At 40.8% G+C, this 21,360-nt stretch overlaps 1 protein-coding gene across 1 annotated transcript in view; it reads right to left on the bottom strand.

Annotated features, from left to right (window-relative positions):
* LOC109685442 (uncharacterized) overlaps window positions 1–19,553 on the bottom strand; it is a 59,466-nt gene extending 39,913 nt beyond the window's left edge. Inside the window, exons 1-5 of the mRNA XM_074057807.1 lie at window positions 19,439–19,553; window positions 17,876–18,003; window positions 5,973–6,159; window positions 5,140–5,232; window positions 948–2,873 (exon numbers count right to left, since the gene is read on the bottom strand). Coding sequence (XP_073913908.1) covers window positions 948–2,873; window positions 5,140–5,232; window positions 5,973–6,159; window positions 17,876–17,890 — 2,221 coding nt within the window. The 5' untranslated portion in view covers window positions 17,891–18,003; window positions 19,439–19,553. The remainder of the gene's footprint in view (window positions 1–947; window positions 2,874–5,139; window positions 5,233–5,972; window positions 6,160–17,875; window positions 18,004–19,438) is intronic.
* Window positions 19,554–21,360: the final 1,807 nt, after the last annotated feature.

The following is a 21,360-nucleotide window of genomic DNA, read 5'->3' as shown; positions in this document are numbered from 1 at the left end:
CCTCCCTGATAAAGGCATTTCCAAACTTGTTTCAGCACTTCCCCATTTTGGGGGCAGGAGAGCTGCTACTGGGGTTTGAACTCAGAACCTCAAGCTTGCTATGCATGCACTTACACTTGAGTCATATCTCAAGCCTTTGTTTTTTACTTATTTTTCACATAGGCTCTGTTTTTGCCCAGGGTAGAAATCCTGGACCACAATCTTTACCTATGCATCACAGAGCTAGGGTTACTGCTGTGTACAGCTGTGGTGACACATGGCTTATTAATTGAGATTGGGTCTTGCTAACTCTTTGCCCAGTATGGCCTCAAACCACACATCTCCAACCTCCACCTCCCAAATAGCTGGGATTACAGGCAAGAACCACGGTTCCCAGGCCCCTACATTTCTTTGATTCTCCCAAAATCTTACTTGGAGATGAAAGCTGACAACAGAGGTTTCTCTTCTGTATGAATTTTCTGATAAACATGAACTGGGCTAGTCTCTCAGGAACACATCCCACATTCATAAAGTGAGTAACTGGCTGTGGTGGTGAAATGCACAGGCTATGCAAAAAATGGCTCAATAGAGTAGGCATTTATTAATCACACGTAACAAATGGAGGGCACAGGGCCAGTGGTGGAAAGTTCTCTGTTCTCTTTATTTCTATCTTAAATCACAGTGACTTAAGACACCTAGGACTCCAACCCAAGTCTGGGAGGACTGCAAGGTCATTGTTACATTCCAGGCCTGGAAGGAAAGTTCATCACTTGTGTCTGTATCTCCACAGAGATCTGTGAAATGCTGGCCACAGGAAGAGGCAGAGAAAAGCTTGCTGTATCTGAGAAAATCTGTCTTGGAGGACATATTCCTAGTCTCTGCCATATTTTCCCACAGCATGCATTCTCTGATGTTTCCTGAGGTTTTATTTCTGAGGAAGCATTTCTACCTTCAAAAGACTCCTCTCTTGTGAGTAGTCTGATGCCTGTTGAGGTGTGACTTCCGGCCAAAGGTTTTTCCACATTGATTACATTGATAAGGCTTCTTGCCAGTGTGAATTCTAGCATGCTCAGTGAGGTATGACTTCCAGGCAAAGGTTTTCCCACATTGGTTACACTGATAGGGCTTCTCCCCAGTGTGAATTGTCTCATGCTTAATGAGTTGTGACTTCTGCCCAAAGCTTTTTCCACATCGATTACACTGATAGGGCTTCGCCCCAGTGTGAATTGTCTCATGTACAGTGAGGAGTGACTTTCGGCTAAAAGTTTTCCCACATTCATTACACTGATAGCGCTTCTCCCCAGTGTGCATTATCTCATGGTCAGAAAGGTGTGACTTCTGGCCAAAGGTTTTTCCACACTGATTACATTGATAGCGCTTTTTCCCAGTGTGACTCATCTCATGTATAGTGAGTCCTGACTTCTGGCTAAAGGATTTTCCACAATGACTACACTGATAGGGCTTCTCCCCAGTGTGAATTATTTCATGAACAGTGAGGTGTGACTTCCGGCCAAAGGTTTTACCACACTGACTACACTGATAGGACTTCTCCCCAGTGTGAGTTATCTCATGCATAGTGAGGCATGCCTTCAAGCCAAAGGTTTTTCCACACTGATTACACTTATAGGGCTTCTCCCCAGTGTGAGTTTTTTCATGCTGGGTGAGGTATGACTTCAAGACAAAGGATTTCCCACATTGATTACACTGATAGAGCTTCTCTCCAGTGTGAATTCTCTCATGCTTGGTGAGTTGTGCCTTACAACCAAAGGTTTTTCCACACTGATTACACTGATAGGGTTTTTCTCCAGTATGAATTCTCTCATGCTCAGTGAGGTGTGATTTCTGGCCAAAGGTTTTTCCACACTGATTACACAGATAGGGCTTTTCCCCAGTGTGAATTATCTCATGTATAGTGAGGCTTGACTTCTGACGAAAGGATTTTTCACACTTACTACACTGATAGGGCTTCTCCCCAGAGTGAATTCTCTCATGCTTTGTGAGTTGTGACTTCAAACCAAAGGTTTTTCCACACTGATTACACAGATAGGGCTTATTGCCAGTGTGAATTCTATCATGATTAGTGAGTTGTGATTTCCAGCCAAAGGATTTTCCACACTGAATACATTTATAGGGCTTCTCCCCAGTGTGAATTCTCCCATGCATGGTGAGGTATGACTTTAAGCCAAAGGATTTTCCACATTGATTACACTGATAGGGCTTCTCCCCAGTGTGGATTATCTCATGCTTGGTGAGTTGTGATTTCAAGCCAAAGGTTTTTCCACACTGAATACACTGATAGGGCTTCTCACCACTATGCATTATCTCATGGTCAGTAAGGTGTGACTTCTGGCCAAAGGTTTTTCCACACTGATTACACTGATATGGCTTCTCCCCAGTGTGAATTCTCTCATGCTGGGTGAGGTGTGACTTCCAGCCAAAGGTTCTTCCACATTTATTACACTGATAGGGCTTCTTCCCAGTATGAGTCATCTCATGGTAAGTAAGATGTGACTTCTGGCCAAACATTTTTCCACATTGATTACACTGATAGCGGTGTTCCCCTATGTGAATTATCTCACACTTGGTGAGGTGTGACTTCTGCACAAAGTATTTTCCATACTGATTAAACTGATAGTGTTTCTCTCCAGCATACACCCCCTCAGGCCTACTAGGAAGATGCATGTCCTGACATACATTCAACCCCTTGGGCTTCACTTCTAAAGAGCATGTATTCTTTACAATCAAATTTGAAATATGGTTGGAACTCAAATGAAAGGTATGTCCTAATATAACTCTCTCCTTAGTTGGTGTGTTCTTTCTAATTACAGCTTGCCTCAAATGTCCATGTCGACTTTCCTCATGGGTCTCAATTATTACATCCACTTTCTGCACATCTAAAATGAGAAAAAAGAAAATATAATCATATATATGAAACACATCTAAAGATTTCTATTGAAAGTGCATGTGTATGTAAGGGAGTTCTTCTTCTACAGGCATAAGAGTTCATAAAAAATCACAACAGGTATTGGTGTGCAAGTAGTTTTCTTCCTACTGACTTAATGAAATAAATGACACTGACAGATTTTATAACGTTGAACTGTTTTTTCTTGCTTAATTTTTATTCCATGAGGAAGTATTTCATTAAAATATTCACCTGCAGCCTAGTCATGGTTTCCACGGAGTGCTTCTTCCCTCCCATTTCTTTAGCCCATTCTTTTCCTCTATCATTTTAACAATGCTGGGGTCTCCTGCTGCTGTTCTTCTCACTATTTTACATTGAAGGCTGCAAGAGCCTTCTTACAGAATACAAGTAAGGTCCAACTCACTGCCACCTAAACAGTAACATGGCTTTGGGAAAGCATTTTGCATCTATGCTTGTTTAGTTTTCATTCTTACCTGGGAAATAACTATAGACATCTGGGAATTTTTTGCACTTAAAATCTCTAGGGATTTTTTCAAATATAAAATGTCTTCTTTCTCATTCTAAATGAAAACAGCCTTCTACAAAGTTCAACCTCACTCACTCTGCTTCTCAGAAACTTAAGTTTTTTCTTCATTGTACCACAATGGACACCTACCTTTTTAGCCCACCATCTCTATAAAGTGCTTTTCTGGCTCCATCAAAGATCAACAGCCCCAGCATTCTCTCCCCAGTTCCTAGTACATGCACCCATGCTTGATAATCAACTTCTCTCAAATGATGTAATCTTGTGCACCGGACTAACAGCTTTCTCCTACTTTCATAGAATGTAGTTTTCTAAACATATCTCTTTCTCTTTCTTGTTTATAGTGATATCCGTTAAGAGAAAACAGAAATACTAAGTTCAAACTCCACTCCCAAACAGAAATCTGAGCTTTTGAATGTGAAACCCTTGGTTCACTCAGTCTTGGGTCCAGGAATATCCTGGTTCTTCCCCAAATGCAGAACCATATGCTGGATACCTCCTTTTCATGGTGTCTGACACCATGGTTCACAAGGCTAAGTCTGTGCTTTCCTTGTTTTCTCATCAACTCCCTAAGTGTCTTGCTCTGTAATTTTAAATACCAGCTTCAAGCTACCAGTTTTCAAATTTGTGCATCCAAGAGTGATGTAGACTCTCAAACGTAGATCTTCACATTCACCAATTATGTGTAAAATTTTGAAAACAGGAACTGAACCTCAAACTATGTCATGGTAAAACAATCCCACTACAAATGTAGCCCAGTGGAATACAGTACTTGAATAGCACTCTGGAGGACCTGGGTTCAATTCTCAGTATAGCAAATTTAAACAAATTCCAGCTAAGACTGTCTTCTCTGACTATCCTTCCTAACTGACCATATCTCATATTTCTTTTTATCAATTTCATTAACTATTCCTCATGGCTCTTATTTGACCACTTAAAATATATTACTTTCTCACTTTTCTCTCAGCACACTGTAACCTTGATGAAAGAGACATTATTTTGATAACTTCTGTCATCAATACAAGTATAAAATTGCTGGTGCTTCAAAATCAGCTCCACTAGCATGTGCTATAGCATAAACCATTTATGAATAAATGTCAGGCAATACAAGTCCATGATAAGACAGACATTCTGGCAGACACCATCACTAAGGAGGCAGAAGCAGGAAGATCGAGACTACAAGACCATCCAGGTTACAATCAGGAGTCTGTCTCAAAAGAATTTTTAAACCACGAGCCAGAGGCTCACACTGTAGTTCTAGCTAAGTGGGAGATGAGATTGGGAAGATACTGTTTTGAAGGTAGCCCCAGGCAAAGAGTTCACAGGACCTCCACCTCCAAAATAACTACAGCAAAATGGACTAGAGGTGTGGCTCAAGTGGTATAGCACATGCTTTGCAAAACCCTGGAATTCAAATGCCAGTGCCAAGAAAAAAAAAAAAAAATCCATGAAAATGGGTGGTGAGGCAACTGAGAAAGTACATAGTAGCAAAAAAAAAAAAAAAAATCTAAGAAGAATAGGGTTTAGATTTGGGATAGAGGTAACAATATTGTGTGAGGGCCCTCCTTGGAGATTGCAATGCATAGGTTTGATGTTGCTAGCCCACTGTCCTCAGGCATACAATGTGGAAGATAACCTGGTGAATCAGCACAACACAGCCAACATCTGCTGGGCACCACTGTATGACCTCCCTACCCAGTATTTACTGGCTGACCTGGTGGGCTCTGGTTTGGGGGTTCTTTTCCCATCCACATTTCTGATTCTTGCTCCAGTTTGAAGATCAGTTCAGGTTTGGTGACACATTGCCCTGTTCATGCAAAACAACACAGTATTTTATCAAATGATTAAGTCAAGATTTTTATCCCCCACTATCCCTTTCTACAATGATGGGCATGTTCTGTACCTGTAATACCAAGGGACCACTAACCACAATGGTTAATCAAACACTTGAAATAAGACTAATATGACTGAGGAGCTATATTTAATATTCCATTTAATTTATCATTTTTCTTTTATTGATGTATTAGCATGTTACAGTTGTACTGGGGCACATTGTGACATTTACAACATGCTTATAATATATCTTAGTTAGATTCACCCCCCACTATCCTCCCTCCCTTCATTCTTAGAGCAGACTCTATAGGTCTCATTGTTCCATTTTTATATGTGAATACGTAATACTTCCACCATATTCACCCTCTTTCACCCTCTCTTTATGCCATACCAACCCCTGGATTTGTTTTACATTGGTGTCCTTCATTTATAAAAAAAAGACAGTTTTGTCTGTTTATGATGGTTATACAGTGAGTTTCATTTTGACATTTGAATATATATATTGGTTCATCCCCTCTGTTGCAAGTCAGATTCTTTGAAGCAAGACAAAAATCCAGCTGTAGAACTGCAATGAAGGGGCACATGTGAACTTTCATGAGAGTGGGATGAACAGCTGAGTTATTCATGGGCTGGATCTGTGCACCTAAATAGTTTTCATATATTTACTAAGAAGACAGTGCTTGCTCCTCAGGGCTACAGGGCAGTTTCACTTACCCAAGGACACCAGGTTGCTATAGGTCTCCAGCATCACCTCCCTGTACAGGGTCCTCTGAGCACCATCCAGGTCTTGCCACTCCTCCCAGGTAAAGTCCACAACCACATCCTCAAATGATATCCACTCCTGGAATGCCATATTTCTTCTCAAATCACCAGTCCTTGGAATATGGAAGTTCTGGCTTCTCTATGTGGGGGTGGGTATGGGGGGGGAAGGAGATTCTTATATGTATTTTGTAAAAAAATGCAGTTTATTTTGTATTCTATAGGGTAAAGGAAAGTCACAGAAATGTACTTTTTGTAATAATTTATTAAGTACCAAAAGTACTATAGCAATGTTTACCTTATACATCTAAAAACATTTTTGTCAACTGAGTGCCGGTGTCTCACTCCCATAATCCTAGCAACTCAGGAGGCAGAGATCAGGAGAATTATTGTGGTTCAAGCCATGCCCAGGCAAATAGTGCACAAGACCCTATTGGGAAAAACACACACACACACACACATTATGAAAGGGCCGGTGAAGTGGCTCAAGGTGTAGGTCAAGAAGATACATGGCTATAATACCAGCACAAAGAGGATGAGATGGGAGTACTATGAGTTCAAGGTCTATCTGGGCTACAAAGCAAGTAGACTCTACTTAAAAAAAAATTATGAATAAAATTTTGTTCCATCAAGGAGCTTATGTTCTGATATGAAGAAGCCATTAAATATAAACAAAACTCCACAATCTGTTAGATGAATTAATCTACAGCTTCAATATAAATGAAACAAAGAAGGAGAACATATACTTCTATTGCATGATGAGTGTGCACTTCACTAAGAAGCCTAGGATGTTTACTCCTTCCATTAGCTAAAAATGAGTTCTCATAGCTATGAGGCAACAGAAGTCCACTTGCAACCACACAAAAAACACTCACCACATTCATGGAACCATGTTGATATGAATGAAACTGGACCATGATAGGAGATAAACAGAATAGTGAAGCACTGATTATACAAATTATATATATAAACAATCTTCAATAAGAAATTTTATGTGCTTGCTGTTTTCTAATGTCTTATAAACTAGAAGTATACACAAAGGCATCAAATTTCCTTCCTACCTCCAAAAGATTGCTGGTGTTCACTCCAGGCATCTCTGCTATTTCCCAAAAAGCATGTGTAAAACAAGAGGTCAGGTGAGAACTGGTGAGCAAACTGAGCAGACCTACATTTCATCCCTGGGAGGAGAACTGGAAAGGCTTAAGGGAGAATTAAAGAGTGAGAAACCAGAGTGAGGCATCAGATCACAGAGAAGTAAGGCTGCAGAACAGTCTTTTCTCTTCAAGAAGAAAAAGAAGGGCACAGAATTGAATTGAGATTTTGCTGAACAAAGCCGGGTGCTGGTGGCTCATGCCTGTAATCCTAGCTACTCAGGAGGCAGAGATTAGGAGGATCGTGGTTCAAAGCCAGCCTAGGCAAATAGTTCTGCAAGACCCTATCTCAGAAAACCCTTTACAAAAATAGGGCTGGTGGAGTGGCTCAAGATGAAAAGTCCCAGTACCATACACACACACACACACACACACACAAGATTTTGTTGAACAAAGACAAAAAAAATTTTACTTCCAGATAATCTGCATGATTGCCCCTACTTAGATACAGGTACCATGACATGAAATTTGAAAAATGGAAGAAGAATACAACAGTAGGCTGGATGCTGCTGGGTCTCATCTGTAATCCTAGTTATTCTGGAGGAAGAGATAAGGAGGACCCTGGTTCAAAGCCAGACTGGACAAATAGTTCATGAGACCCTATCTTGAAAATAAAACAACACACACACATACACACATACAGAGATAAGAAAACAAAAACAAAACAAAAAAACTGAAAAAGGAAAGAAAATACCAACATAAAAACAAAATAATGGCCAGCAGAGTAGCTCAAATGGTAGAGCACCTGCCTAACAAGTACAAGGCCCTGAGTTCAAACCTCAGCAACACCAAAAAAAAAAAAAAAATGACCCAAACATTATATGCACATATGAATAAAATAAAAATTTTATTTTTTAATAAATAATAAATACGGGATGGCCAACTAACAATTATAGATATGATTCCAGAGTTCAGAAGAGAGATGTAAGCTGAACATAAAAAAACTTGGAAAGTAACAGAATTTTAATGCTGCCTAAAGTTATCAGTGACCGAAATAGACTGTCTTCAAAAAGGAAAATAATAATAAAACAATATAAGGAAACTATTATTTCCTGAAAGAGGACAAGAAACAAAGACCAAGACAGTATATTCAGAGTTTGACCCCAAAATTAAAAAAGCTCAATGTTAAGAACTCTGTGAGATTTTCATAGTAGTGCATGCTTGTAATTCAAAGACTCAGGGGGCTGAGGCAGGAGGATGTGGAGTTCAAGGCCAGCCTGGGCTACATAGTAGGACCCTGTCTCAGAAGCAAAAAGGAAAAAGTTGTTCCACTAAAATAATTAAGCATATTCAAATTCTACAGAGACAAATTTTTTCAATAGTTCAAATAGGCATCCAGAAGGTTCTTTTTAAAATACAGCCCTGGGTCAGGCATGGTGCTATATACCTGTAATCCAAGCACTGAGGAGGTGGAGGCTGAAGGATCCAGAGTTCAAGGACAGTCTGAGCTACACAGGGTGGTTAAGGCCAGCAAGAGCTAATGAGGAATCTTGCCTCAAAAACATATAAATGAAAATACAAGTACTGTCCTGTTATCAGTTCTGCTTTAATTAAGATATGAAATACCCTAAAAAACCAGGTGTGACAGACTGGAATTCATCCCATGGTGCAACAGGCAGGTGGTGGAATCTTTCAGAGGTCATGGAAGGTGGGCCCTGGAGCGGATATGGAGACCTACCCAATTCTTGTCTTTTTTCTTCCTGGCTATGAGGTAAGCAGCTTCCTCTGCAATGAGCTCCTGCCATGATGTACTTTTGGGCCTTGTACAGGCCCAAAGGCAATGGGGCCAAGTGATGATGCACTGAAAACTCCAAAGTCAACAGACAATATAAATCTTTCCTCATTTTAAGTTGATTTTCTGAGGTATTTTATCATAATAACAGAAAGCTTAAAAACACAGTGAAGAATCATTCCATCCCAAAATCAAATATGGAACTGAAGAAACTGAAAATAGAGCAACTCTTTCTGTATCCAACAGGGAGTGGATGAGACAGAGCACACTGCAGCTGCTCTGTATCATCCTATTATAGTAGCCTTAATAGAATAAAAGAGCTTACCCTCCCCTATACCTTACCATATTACTAAACCTTTTATTTCTAATAGATCCTTTTATTTGACATGACATGTTAGATTATGAAGAAAAAATTTCAATCCATATTAAAAAGCAAAAAAAGCAATTTGAAGGACAGAGTATATATTGGAACCAGATGTGGCATTATCACAAAGCAAATTTTTTTTTAAAAACTCTGATTAAGGCACAAAGGAAGCTAATGGATACACAGCATGCAAGGACAGGTGGGCAAAACAAACTCCAACTGTGTATGGCTACAAGAAGTTCATTTAAATACAAACACACATGCTAGGCTCACACCTGTAATCCTAGCTACTCAGGAGGCAGAGATCAGGAGGATCAAGGTTCAAGGCCAACCCAAGCAAATAGTTCTCGAGACCCTATCTTAAAAGTACTCAACACAAAACAGGCTGGCAGAGTAGCTCAAGTGGTAGCGCACCTGCCTACCAAGCATGAGGTCCTGAGTTCAACCCCAAGACAACCAAAAAATAAATAATGAACACAAACACATGTGAATTAAAAGTAAATGGATGGAGACGATGAATGTGAACAAAGTACATTATATCCACATATATGTACGGAAGTATCACAATGAAACAATTTAATGTAATTAATATACACTAATAAAATGTTAATTTAAAGTTAATGGAGAAAATATATCATGCTATCACTAATCAAAAGAAGTCATGGGCTAGGGACCTAGCTGTGTTGTAGAGCATGTGCCTGGAAAGTTACTAGAAAAAGGGGCATTAGGTAATGATGCGGTGATCAGCTCTGCAACATGTAACAATTCTGAACATGTATGCATCTAACAACAGATTCTGAAACTATGTGAAAGCAGCATTATTAGAACTGCAGGAAAAAGATGAACCCACAGCACAACTGGAGACTTCAACAATCCACTCTCTAAAGTGTGGATGATTACACCCAAGAGCCATGTAATCAGTAATGACACAGCTCAACTCAACATCAGATGGGTTCCAGCGCATGTAATTGGCATCAATAGATCACTGCTTCCAGCAACAGATTACACATTCTTCCCAAATTCGAATGGACAACAACCAACACAGGCCACCTTCACAGCCATAAAACACACCTGAACAGATTTAAAAGATTAGACAGCACACAATGTCTGCTTTCAGACCAGAGTGGAATAACAAAAAGATAGCTGAAAAACTCCAAATATGTGGAGATTAAACAACATACTTACAGATAAAACATGGGTAAAAAAAAGAACTCTCGAGAGAAATTTTCAATTTTGAACTAAATGAAAATGAAATAACATTTTATGAAAATCTGTAGGAGGTAGCAAAAACAGTGCTTAGGGGACAATTGATGGCATGGAATGTGTATAATAAACAAAAACAAGGATCTGGAATCAATAATTAAGTTGCTAGCTTAGGAAACTGAGGGTAAAGTAAAAATTAAATCCAACAAAAAGAGAAAAACAATAAGAACTACAAGTCAAATCAGTTATATTGAAATAGAAACTCAAAAAAGGAAATCAATAATGGAAAGATAAGTTCATTAAAAACAGGGATAAAGAAGAAAAATAGAGATGAGTCAATGCAGGTTGTAATACACATACACATGAAATGTCACAAGAATACTTCTTAAACAAAAATGTCACTTTTTTTCTTTTACAAAATCAGAGAACATAAGGGGAGAACAGGTCCTGCCTGGGGGGAGGTTGGTACCAGTGTGAGAGGGGAGGGGGTGGGGAAAAGGCCAGGAGGGTGAATATAGCACAAATACTGTGTACACATATATGGAAATGGAAAAAAGATACCTGCTAAAACTGTTCCAGGAATGTGGGAAAGGGAGATAAAGGTGAATGGTGAATTCAAATGTGATATATCTGATATATTGTAAGAACTTTTGTAAATGCCACAATCTACCCCCACCTGGCACAACAATCAAAAAAGGAAAAAGAATCATATTGGCTAAATAAAGAAAAAAAATCAACAAAGTTGCCAGTAATCCCAACTACTCAAGAGACAGAGATGGACAGGACCATAGTTTGAGGTCAAGCTGGATGTGGTGACATGATCCCAGGTACTTGGAAGGCTGTAGGTAGGAAGATAGTAGTCTAAGGCCACACCAGCAAAAACTACCAGATTCTATTTGAAAAATACACACAGCAAAAATGTCTTGGGGGCATAGTTCAAGTGCCCCCAAGAAACTACCTAGGCAGCTAGAAACTGCCTAGCAAACACGAGGCTCTGAGTTCCAACATAAGTGCCACCAAAAAAAACCCAGTAAAATCTGTAAGCATATAGTCAGGTTTTGAGAAAATAAAGGGCAAAGGCCACAAAGTGCTAATAACAGAGATTAAAAAGCGATGTCACTAGAGTCTATGAACATTAAAAGAATAACAAAGGAATACTGTGAACAACTCTATGTCTATAGCCACACATTTAATAGGCTAGGTAAAATTAAGCAGTGACTCAAAAGACACAATTTATCCAAATTCACAAATTAGAAACACACAGTATGAACACATTTCTATCAAAGGATTTGAAGGGCTAGGAGAGCGGCTCAAGTGGTAGAGCATCTGCATCATAAACATAAGGCTCTTAGTTCAAATCCCAGTGTCACCAAAAAGAAAAAAAAAAGACACCCAGAAAAGCTTCAATATTTGCAAATCAAATACTATACTTTGAAATAACCTGTGACTCAAAGAAGGAAAATGACAATGTATTTGTAACACATGTACACATTGTTACCAGTGGCTTTCTGGAAGATCATAGGAACCACAAGTTCTCTTCAATTCTTCCCTCTATGGTGGAAATGTGAGACTCAGTGGCAGGTTTGTTAGGCCCACTCTTGGTGTTCTTACAATAATCCTAGTCCTATACTCCCCCTGCTGGTGGAACCCATCCTAAGGCGAGGAATTTACCCAGGGAAGACTGGCAGATAGACTTTAATCCTATGCCTCCTTGGGGGGGCTACAAACTTTTGTTGGTCCTAGTGGATACCTTCACCAAGTGGGTTGAGGCCTTTCCATCCTGAAAGGAAAAGTCTCTGAAAGTAACTAAGGTACTCCACAAAGAGATCATTCCTAGGACTGGACTTCCAAGGTCTCTCCAAAGTGATAATGGATCTGCTTTTACCTTCCAGATCACTCAGGCAATAACCAGAGACCTAGGCACCACTTACCATTTATTCACCTAATAGAGGCCTCAGACCTCGGGAAAGGTGGAAAGGGCTAGTCAGTCTCTAAAACAGACTCTGGTCAGACTCTGTTTGGAAATCTCAAAGAAATGGCTCACCCTTCTACCCATAGACCTCATGAGACTAAAAATACTCCAAAAACTAATATCCTTTAAGCCTGTATGAAATCCTATATGGAAGGCCATTTTCTTTCCAATGACCTGCTAGTGGATTTAGAGGTCAGGGAATTGACATGGTATGTAACCCATTTAGGACAATTCCAGAAGGACATAGAAAATTAGAGAAAAGATTATGTCTGGTTCTCAACCAGGGTGAGCACTTCAGATAAGGCCTGGTGATCAGGTGCTCATTTGCACCTGGTGGAAGAGAGCACCCCAGGATCAAATGCCACCTGAGTGGAAGTGGCCATATGTAGTGATCTTGGCCACTTTTACAGCTATAAAGGTCCAGGGAATAGATAACTGCATTCACTTCTCTAGGTGAAGTGCAAGCCAGAGGAAAGCTTCCCTGATGCACAGGAACCTGAGCCTGACTAATCCTGTGAGCCCCTGGATGATTTGAAATTCCTCTTCAAAAGAAAAAGGCCAGAGCTTCAGCAGACAGGTAAGTGATGCTATCTCCTCTGACTCCTCTGCTTTAAAACATCCCCTCGTCTGGGCACTTCGCAGAATGTGGCTCTTGCTTGTGATTTTAGACTGCTGTGGTAGGAACTGCGTGTTGCCCCAAGAATGGAATTACGCTGTATACTGCTCAAATGCTTCCTCCCTAGCCCTCCCCTGGATCCTCATATGTTGGCCCCCCCAACCACAGCCATAGTCCCTACCCTGCATCCTTACAGAAAAGTTGTTGCCTCCACCCTCGACCTACTAAAAATAAAGTCAACTTCATGTATAAGACACACTTCGATATGTGTTGAGTCCTCCCCAGGAGAGATGGAAACAGCCTATCCAATTAACTTTAAGAAATGGGTGACAACTGAGGCCAAACTTTGAGATCCATGGACATTTCCACTACTGTTGGTCTCAAACATTACAAAAAGAAAGGGCCTCCTGTCAATGGGCCAATCTTCGAAAACATGCCTATCAAGGGCCAGCCTCACATTTGTGTACAGGCAAATGGCAAAGGGTACTTAGACACTGAGAGCCCTTTCAATGCCCACTGACCATCACAGTTACAGAGAAATTTAGGGACCTTCATCCACAGATGAATACAGGGAGGAGGGCAGAGGATCCTACAGGTACTGGATGGGGACCAAGAGCACTAAACTCCAAACACTACTTACCCTGACAAGACTCTAGACACCATGAAGGCTCAATTTTGTTCACAAAACCCAAAAAGAAATGTCTAGGAAGTCACTGGATCAAACCCCATCGGTCTCTGGGATGTAATAAGTTGACTCTGGGTACCAGTAAGCTGGGACCCAAGGCCCAGAGACTTCTTGATCTCAATAGGCATCGAATCTCTTGAGAAAATAAGACTTAGGATGCTATTCACCATGCCCGCACCCCCTAACTGCCATGGCCCTGACTGGCCACTATACAATAGAGTACTGTGCACCAGGAGGGGCTGTGGCAGCAGCAGAGTCTTGGCACATTCGGACTTGTCCCTTCTAACTCAGTGACATCCTCCACAGGGATGTACTTCCTATGTAGGAAACAGGCATATCTATACCTACCTATCAATTGGACAGGGATGCACCTTGGCTTACCTCTTCCCTTCTATTGATCTGACTCCCAGAGAGACTCTTGAATCCCAAGCCAAGGTCCAGATGAGATTGTGAACACAGGTTATACCACTGGTCCTTTTGCTGCTGGAACTAGGGGCATCTCATTGGGAATTTCAGCAGGTATTGGGGGGATTGCCACTGTAACTTGGTTATACAAAAACCTATTCTGGGAAACACCTGAAAGCCTAAATAAGATAACCACCATTCTCCTAAACCTCAAAATACAGGTTGATTGTCTAGCAGCCAAGGTACTGCAGAACAGACCTGCCTTGGATATGATCACTGCCTCCCAGGGTGGGACTTGTGCCATGTTAGGAAAAGAATGCTGCTTTTATGTTAACAAATGTGGGAAAATATAAAACAACATAAAACAGGTACTAGGAAAGACCAGAGACCTAAAGGAAAGAGCTGCAAAAGGATGGCTCTCTTGGGAAGGAACTTGGTTGTCTCACTTCCTTGACCCCTTGCTTCTAATCTGCTGGTTTTGCTCATCAGCCCTTATCTTGTTAACTGCCTTTGCAGGTTCATCTCACCCAGGCAGCAAGCTGGACACTTAAAAGCTAGCCCAGGCTCTAGGGACCAATGAACTGGACAGGACTGGAGAATGCTTCCAGTACCCATATACCCTAATCCCAAGTTGAGACAGATTTAGGAAAAGGATCCCCTGTAGGTAGGGTTGACTGCTCCTGATAAACACAGAAATTACAAAAAGAGAGAAAGAGAGACTAACTCTCTCAACAACCTCTAAAAGATTTTTGGGGATCTTGTCTCTCAGAGGGGAAATCTGGCAGGAGAAATAAAATCCACACCTCCCCCTGACCCACTGATATATCTTTTGAGGCTTAATATTTCAGTTCTTGTGATCTCCTGCAGCCTGCAAAGTAGGGAAGGAGTGATAACTGGTTCCAACCAGTTCTGAAGTTTTGTGCAGTGTAGCCAACCTGTCACCTGTAGTAACTTTTTAGGTGTTTTTCTCTACTTAAGGGAAGAAACATGCACAATCAGAAATCAGTTATCATCAAGCTGTCAAACAAATCAGCTAATAGCCCTAACTCCACCTGCAGAAACACACAGGTTTCTCCCACCAGCCTGACTTAAACCACATGAAAGCCAGCAATACCACGGACAACTGGGCTCTTGATCTTCATGGCTCTAGCCCTCAGTTTCTTCCTTGACGGGGATACCTTCACTTTCTACTTTCAATAACCTTTGCCATGAACTCCTTGTCTCTCAACATGACCACAGACAATGGCTTGACATGACCCCCAGACCCCAATAACTTCCAGGACCTGATTTAATCAAGCTTCCTACCAGTGTCAAAACAGGAAAGAACTCTGGAGGCACTAAGAGAGGCCAAGTATATTTTGAACTTTGATGAAATGTGAGTAATTTGTGGCCAGAATGAAACTTCATGCCACTAGTGACATTCCAGCTGGGACAAGAGACATGTGTACCTGACCACACTGCCCTGAAGCAGACCAGACACACAGTGAAACACCGTAACATAAACAAAACAAGACATACTATCCTGCCCAGTTCCCTGGCCTTCAAAATTGTGACATGTAATGACAATTTTACTTAAGCCAGTATGTTTTTGAGTTTGAACACCTTAAACATCACTAGGGACCATAGCAAGTACCTTAGATTGAAACATGGAGTTTGGAGGATGAGATTTAATGTTAAGCTCAAAATCAGTGAATGGTAAAGCTCATTTCACAATTATGTTCTCTCTCAAAACACAACTGTGAATTTAAAATATTCAGCTAGTGAAGTTATCATTTTTTACTCTTAACCAACTATAAACTACAGTTATAATCCATAACCATAGCCATAGTTCGTGCAAACAGCCATTTTGTATTATTCATTCTTATATAGCTAAAATACCAGAAAAACTAAATGCAGACTTTAAAGGAATCTGAAAACATGACAGATTCTTTAGAATTACATACAACTGTATTTTAATAACAAGTGCAAATACAGTCACTGAAAAATTCACATAAATAAGTTAGAACTTATGAAAATTTGTGCTTCTAGTTTTTATTCTTTGCATATATTTTCACTAACCTTTCCTCCAATGTATATCACTAACTCATGAATGTCTTCTTCTAGGGGACTCCTAAGGGTGTCACCACATGTTCTGTTTAGACAAATTGCTCTGTGCAAACACACTCTTCACGTTTTTCCAGAATTGACATCGCCAGTTACCATGTTTATTCATGAGCTATGATCAGATCCTAACCCTACCTGCACTGTATGCAAAGAGCAGGACAAAAGAACAGAATAAATAAAAGTAGCACAGATGAGCTTAGAACTGACAGAGAGCAAGGAGTCCAGGAAAAATCCTGTTTTTGAGGGTTGGATCACTGGCAGGATGCCTGTGGTGCTGTATGTAAGGAAGTGTAAACCACAGACAGCTAGATCCATCCAGACCCACAGAGTGAGAAGAATGGGGCCCAGGCTGGAGCACTCGGTTTAGTTATGTTAAGGAGCAGGAAAAGCAGAATAATTCAAGGCAACAGAGAAGACATCTTGAGAAAGGCTGTGGTGGAATGTCAAGGAACACAAGACAAAAAGTAGCTTCAAATACAGCAAATGGCAATGGATGTAAACTACAAGTTATGTTATTAATGGGCTTCTAAAAAGCTGAACTAACACAAATCTGTGTAGGCAAAAGGACAAATGAGCAGTGAGATCTGCCAGGAAATTTAACTTTGAACAGTGTGCACATGTACATGTGGGCTGACATACAGATAACAGAGACATTGAACAAGCTGTGGTCAATTCAATCCTCCAGATAGTTCAGGTTTTATCCATGAACCAAATATGGCCTTCCAAAAGTTGCTTGGGACCACACTATTTTAGCAACTCCAGAAAAATTTATTAAAATTATATTACATTAGCACCAGATAACCATTTCTACTGCAGAACAACAGAAGAGCTATTTCCATGCTGGCCATAAAAAACCCACTACAACATCTATGAAACCAGGTAATGTTTTAGCCTTTGGTAAAGTTTTTACGTCCCATGAGAAGTTAGCATGCTCTCTTCTCAGGAAGCATTCAAATCATGTAACAAAGGAGTCTTCCGCTTGTCAGGGCATCAGAAAGAGATAGGGCCAGGCATAGGGGCACACACTTGTAATCCTAGATAATCTGGAGTCAGAGATAGGAAGATTGTGGTTCAAGGGAAGCAGGAGCAAAAAAGTTATCAAGACCTTATCTCAAAAACAAGTTGGGTGTGATGGACCACACCTATAATTCCAAAAACAAAGGAAGTGGAGGTAGGAGGATTATGGTGTCCTAGGCAAAAACACAAGACCCTGCTTGAAAAATAACTAAAGGAAAAAGAGTGGAGGCATGGCTCAAGTGGTAGAGCGTATGTCTAATAAGCACAAGGTGTTCAAACCTCAATACTGTACTCCCCACCAAAAAAAGTGCAGAGACAAACTGGTACTCAACACAGATGTTTTTAGCATCTTAAAACCAACCTATGGCTGGTGAAGTGACCCAAGTGGTAGACTGCCTGCCTAGCAAGTGTGTGGCCCTGAGTTCAAACACCAGTACTGACAAAGAGAAAAGTAAAGAAGCTGCCTATGTCTACATGTCAAGTCTATCTTATTTATTTGCATTACCCTGAAGCTGCTTTACTCATTTCTACAATTCCATTTTTATTTACAGACTTCACAAAGTCATAAAATACTATGTAAAATAAAGTGAAGGATAAACAAGCAACTCACCAGAAATTGGTTCATTTTTTACTTCTCTAAGAAACACATTCTGTAGGTGTAGCTGAGAGAAGAGCACACTAATGAGTCAACAGGCATTGTTTGGTCCTGATTCTCCTGCTCAAAACTCTACATGTTGGCTGGAAATAATGACAAAAAACAACAACAAAAAACCTCTATGTAGGAGAATAGAACCTTATACAAGAAAAGGCAACAAAGACCCCAGTGAAGATGTACCTGATAGGGTGAACAAAAGAAGCCATGTTAGAAATGGACCCCCTCCCTCTTGAAGGTGACTTACTGCAAGCACAGAGCCGTGAGTTCAAACCTCACTACCATTTAAAAAAAGATAGAAAAAAAAAAAGTACTTTAAACAGCCATTATATCTTCACTAAAAATGTGCCTGAGGCCCCAGCACAAAAATGAAAATTAAATGAGCACCTGGGAGCTGGATGTGGTGGCACATGTCTTCAATCTCAGCTCAAGCTGAGGTAGGGGTTAGATCATGGTCTTGTAAGAATGAGCTCAGCTTGGGTCTTTTCTGTCAAAGGATTTAATCAGTAAGCACTGCTGCTACAAATGTTAGTCTAACTCGTTTCCCACAGCCTCGCTTGACGGACTCTGCTGAATCTGATAAAAGTTACTATCAAGAACAAAGGGTTATTTTCCCGAGCTGGCCAAGTTCCTGTTTTTACTAAATGTCCTGGCTCTGGAGCTGATAATGTAATGATACCAGACTGGACTGTTGTTCCTAGGGTTCATGTTCTGGCACAGAACATAAGCACCCAACCAAGTAGTTAAGAGTTAAAGCAAGTTCACGCCAGACCAGGAGTAAAGATCATGGTCTGAGGCTTTCCCCAGGCAAAAGCAAGCCCTATTTGAGGGCTAGGGCACTGCTCAAGTAGTAAAGCTGCTTGCTTCAAGGCCCTGAGTTCAAATCCCACTACTGCTAAACAAGCAAACAAAAAGTTATAGTAAAAAGACACTATCTGAAAAATTAACTGAAAGCAAAATGGGTTGGGGTGACGCTCAAGGGTGCAGTGCTTGCGAGGCCCTGCGTCCAAATCCCAGTACTGCCATACTGGGATGGCAAAAACATAAAATCACTTGGAGTATAGGACGAACTAAGTACTTCCCCACGGGACTCCAGAAGCTCATTCCCACTGTCTCTTTTCATGGGAGACATGCATGCTGCAACTCAGCATTTTTGCAGATGCTCGTGCATAAAACAAATGAACCAGGAACTTGGGGACGCCGCCCCCGTGACGGTTCCAAGGAGGCTCCTCCACGTATCCGCAAGACAAAGATCTGCGCTGTGCCACTCACGCGCCCTGGCCACGAGGACGCCACTAGCTGTGACACGACCAAGTGACAAAAGGCCTTGCTCCAAGGTGCGCCTCCCTGGCCGCAATCACACTGCAGACCCGCGGTCCAGCAGTCACACACATAGCTGCCGCTGGTACTGTCCCTCCCAGCCCAGCGAGGCTCCGCCCGCCACCTGTGTGACGGACCCGCGGACGACCACCCTGCGGTTCTGGCACACTCCAGGATCCCCGCGGCCGCTTTTTCTCTCACCCTCACATGGACCTTCAGGGACTTCCCCGCAGAACTCAAATTCCGCTGGACAGTGTCCTCAAAGACGCAGGTCTGGTACCTTCCGGGAGGAAACTGGCGGGAGAGGGGCTGCGCCTGCGCAGAATAAACCCGGAAGAGCGGCACTCCTGATGGTGCTGGTGAATGGACTGAATAAGACTACATTTCCCACAAGGCTCTGCGTAGCTCCTGCAGGGGCAAGGTACACTTTATTTACCTGTGGTCTCTTTGCAAATAGACCAAGATGAGGTGGTATAGCATTGGTTCCTACCCACGTGATAGCCATGTGGACTCTTGCTCCTTTATTAAATCCTGTTGTCACAATCCAGCGCACTGTGGGATAGTTTAAAACTTTTAGCTTAAATGTATTGTGCCGGCACAGTGCACAAGCCTATAATCTTAACTACTCCAGAGGCCAAGATAAGGATCCTGGTTGGAGGCCTGCCAGGGCAAAAAGTTCTAGAGACCCCGTGTTGACCTATACCTGGCATAGTGGCACATGCTTGTCATCACAGCTAAACAAAGAAGCATAAGTTAGGAGGATCACAGTCCAGGCCACAAACAAAAACAAAATAACCAGAGCAAAAGGCTGGCAGCCTGGCTCAAGTGCTAGCAAGTGTGAGGCCCTAAGTTCACCTACAAATTGCACCATAGAAAAAGAAAAAAGAAAAAAATAATAATTCTGTAGAAAACTAGAAGCTCATGCATGTTCAGCAGTCATTCAGTTATTAGTCTAATCTTCAATGCATATTATTCACACAACAGTAGTAAGTTTTCCAAATGATAATTTTTATTTTATTTTGACTTTCAAAAAGCAAAATTAACTTGTGTTAAAATGCATGCCAAACTATCCAAGGAAAGTGTTTAATCCTGTGTTATGAATGGAATATATTGTACATAGAGACTTATTTCTTTTGCAGAGCACTCGAATTGGCATTTAGTTTACAAGTAGGCAGGATACCTTTACAGCAAACTGTTTAAAGTAACTTCAGGTCAAATTATCTCTCTCTTTTGTTTTTAAATTGGCACATTAAAACTCTAACTAAGTAAGGAATACTTTAAGAATGTTCACTTAAGGACATAAAGTTCAGAAGTGTGCCTTTTGTTTTGGTTTTTTTTAATGGCTTAAAGTTTCAGAGATGACAGAAAATAAAATCATAATACTTCATATTAACTCAAGGAACAATTCATCAATAGGAAATATCAACTTTTAACATATATGCACCAATCACAGGAGTACTCATCTACATTTAAAAACTATAATGGACCTAAGAGCACAGATAGACCCTAACACAGTGGTAGTGGGAAACCTGAATACCCACTTTCACCATAGATAAATAATCTAAGCAAAAGATCAGAAAAGAAACCTCAGAGCTACTCTGCACATTAGACCAAACAGACATGGTTGATATCTACAGAGTATTTCACCCAAAATTCAGGCAATACACATTCTTTTCTGCAGCTTATGGAACTTTCTCCAAAATAGATCAAGTTTTAGGACACAAAGTAAGTCTCAACAAATTCAAGAAAATTGAAATAACTCCCTGCATCATATCAGATCAGAATGGGACTAGACCTCAACAACAAAAGAAACCCCAGAAAATATTCAAATACATGGAGACTGAACAACACACTGCTAAAAAACCAGCGGGTGACTGAAGAAATAAGGGAAGAAATAAAAAAGTTACTAGAATCCAATGAAAAGGAAAATACAATCTACCAGAATCTGTGGGACACAGCAAAGTATGTCCTAAGGGGAATGTTTAAAGCTATAAGTTCCTATATTTAAAAAAAACAGAGATCTCTCAAATAAATTTATTGCTCTGGCGTATGATGTGCCTTAAGCTCCTAGAAAAATGAGAACAAACCAAATCCCAAACTAGCAGATGGAGAGAAATAATAAA

This window comes from Castor canadensis, chromosome 16, assembly GCF_047511655.1.
Source record: "Castor canadensis chromosome 16, mCasCan1.hap1v2, whole genome shotgun sequence".
NCBI classification, from domain to species: Eukaryota; Metazoa; Chordata; class Mammalia; order Rodentia; family Castoridae; genus Castor; species Castor canadensis.
Note: the sequence above shows the minus strand (reverse complement) of the source record. Positions and strands in the feature narration are given on the sequence as shown.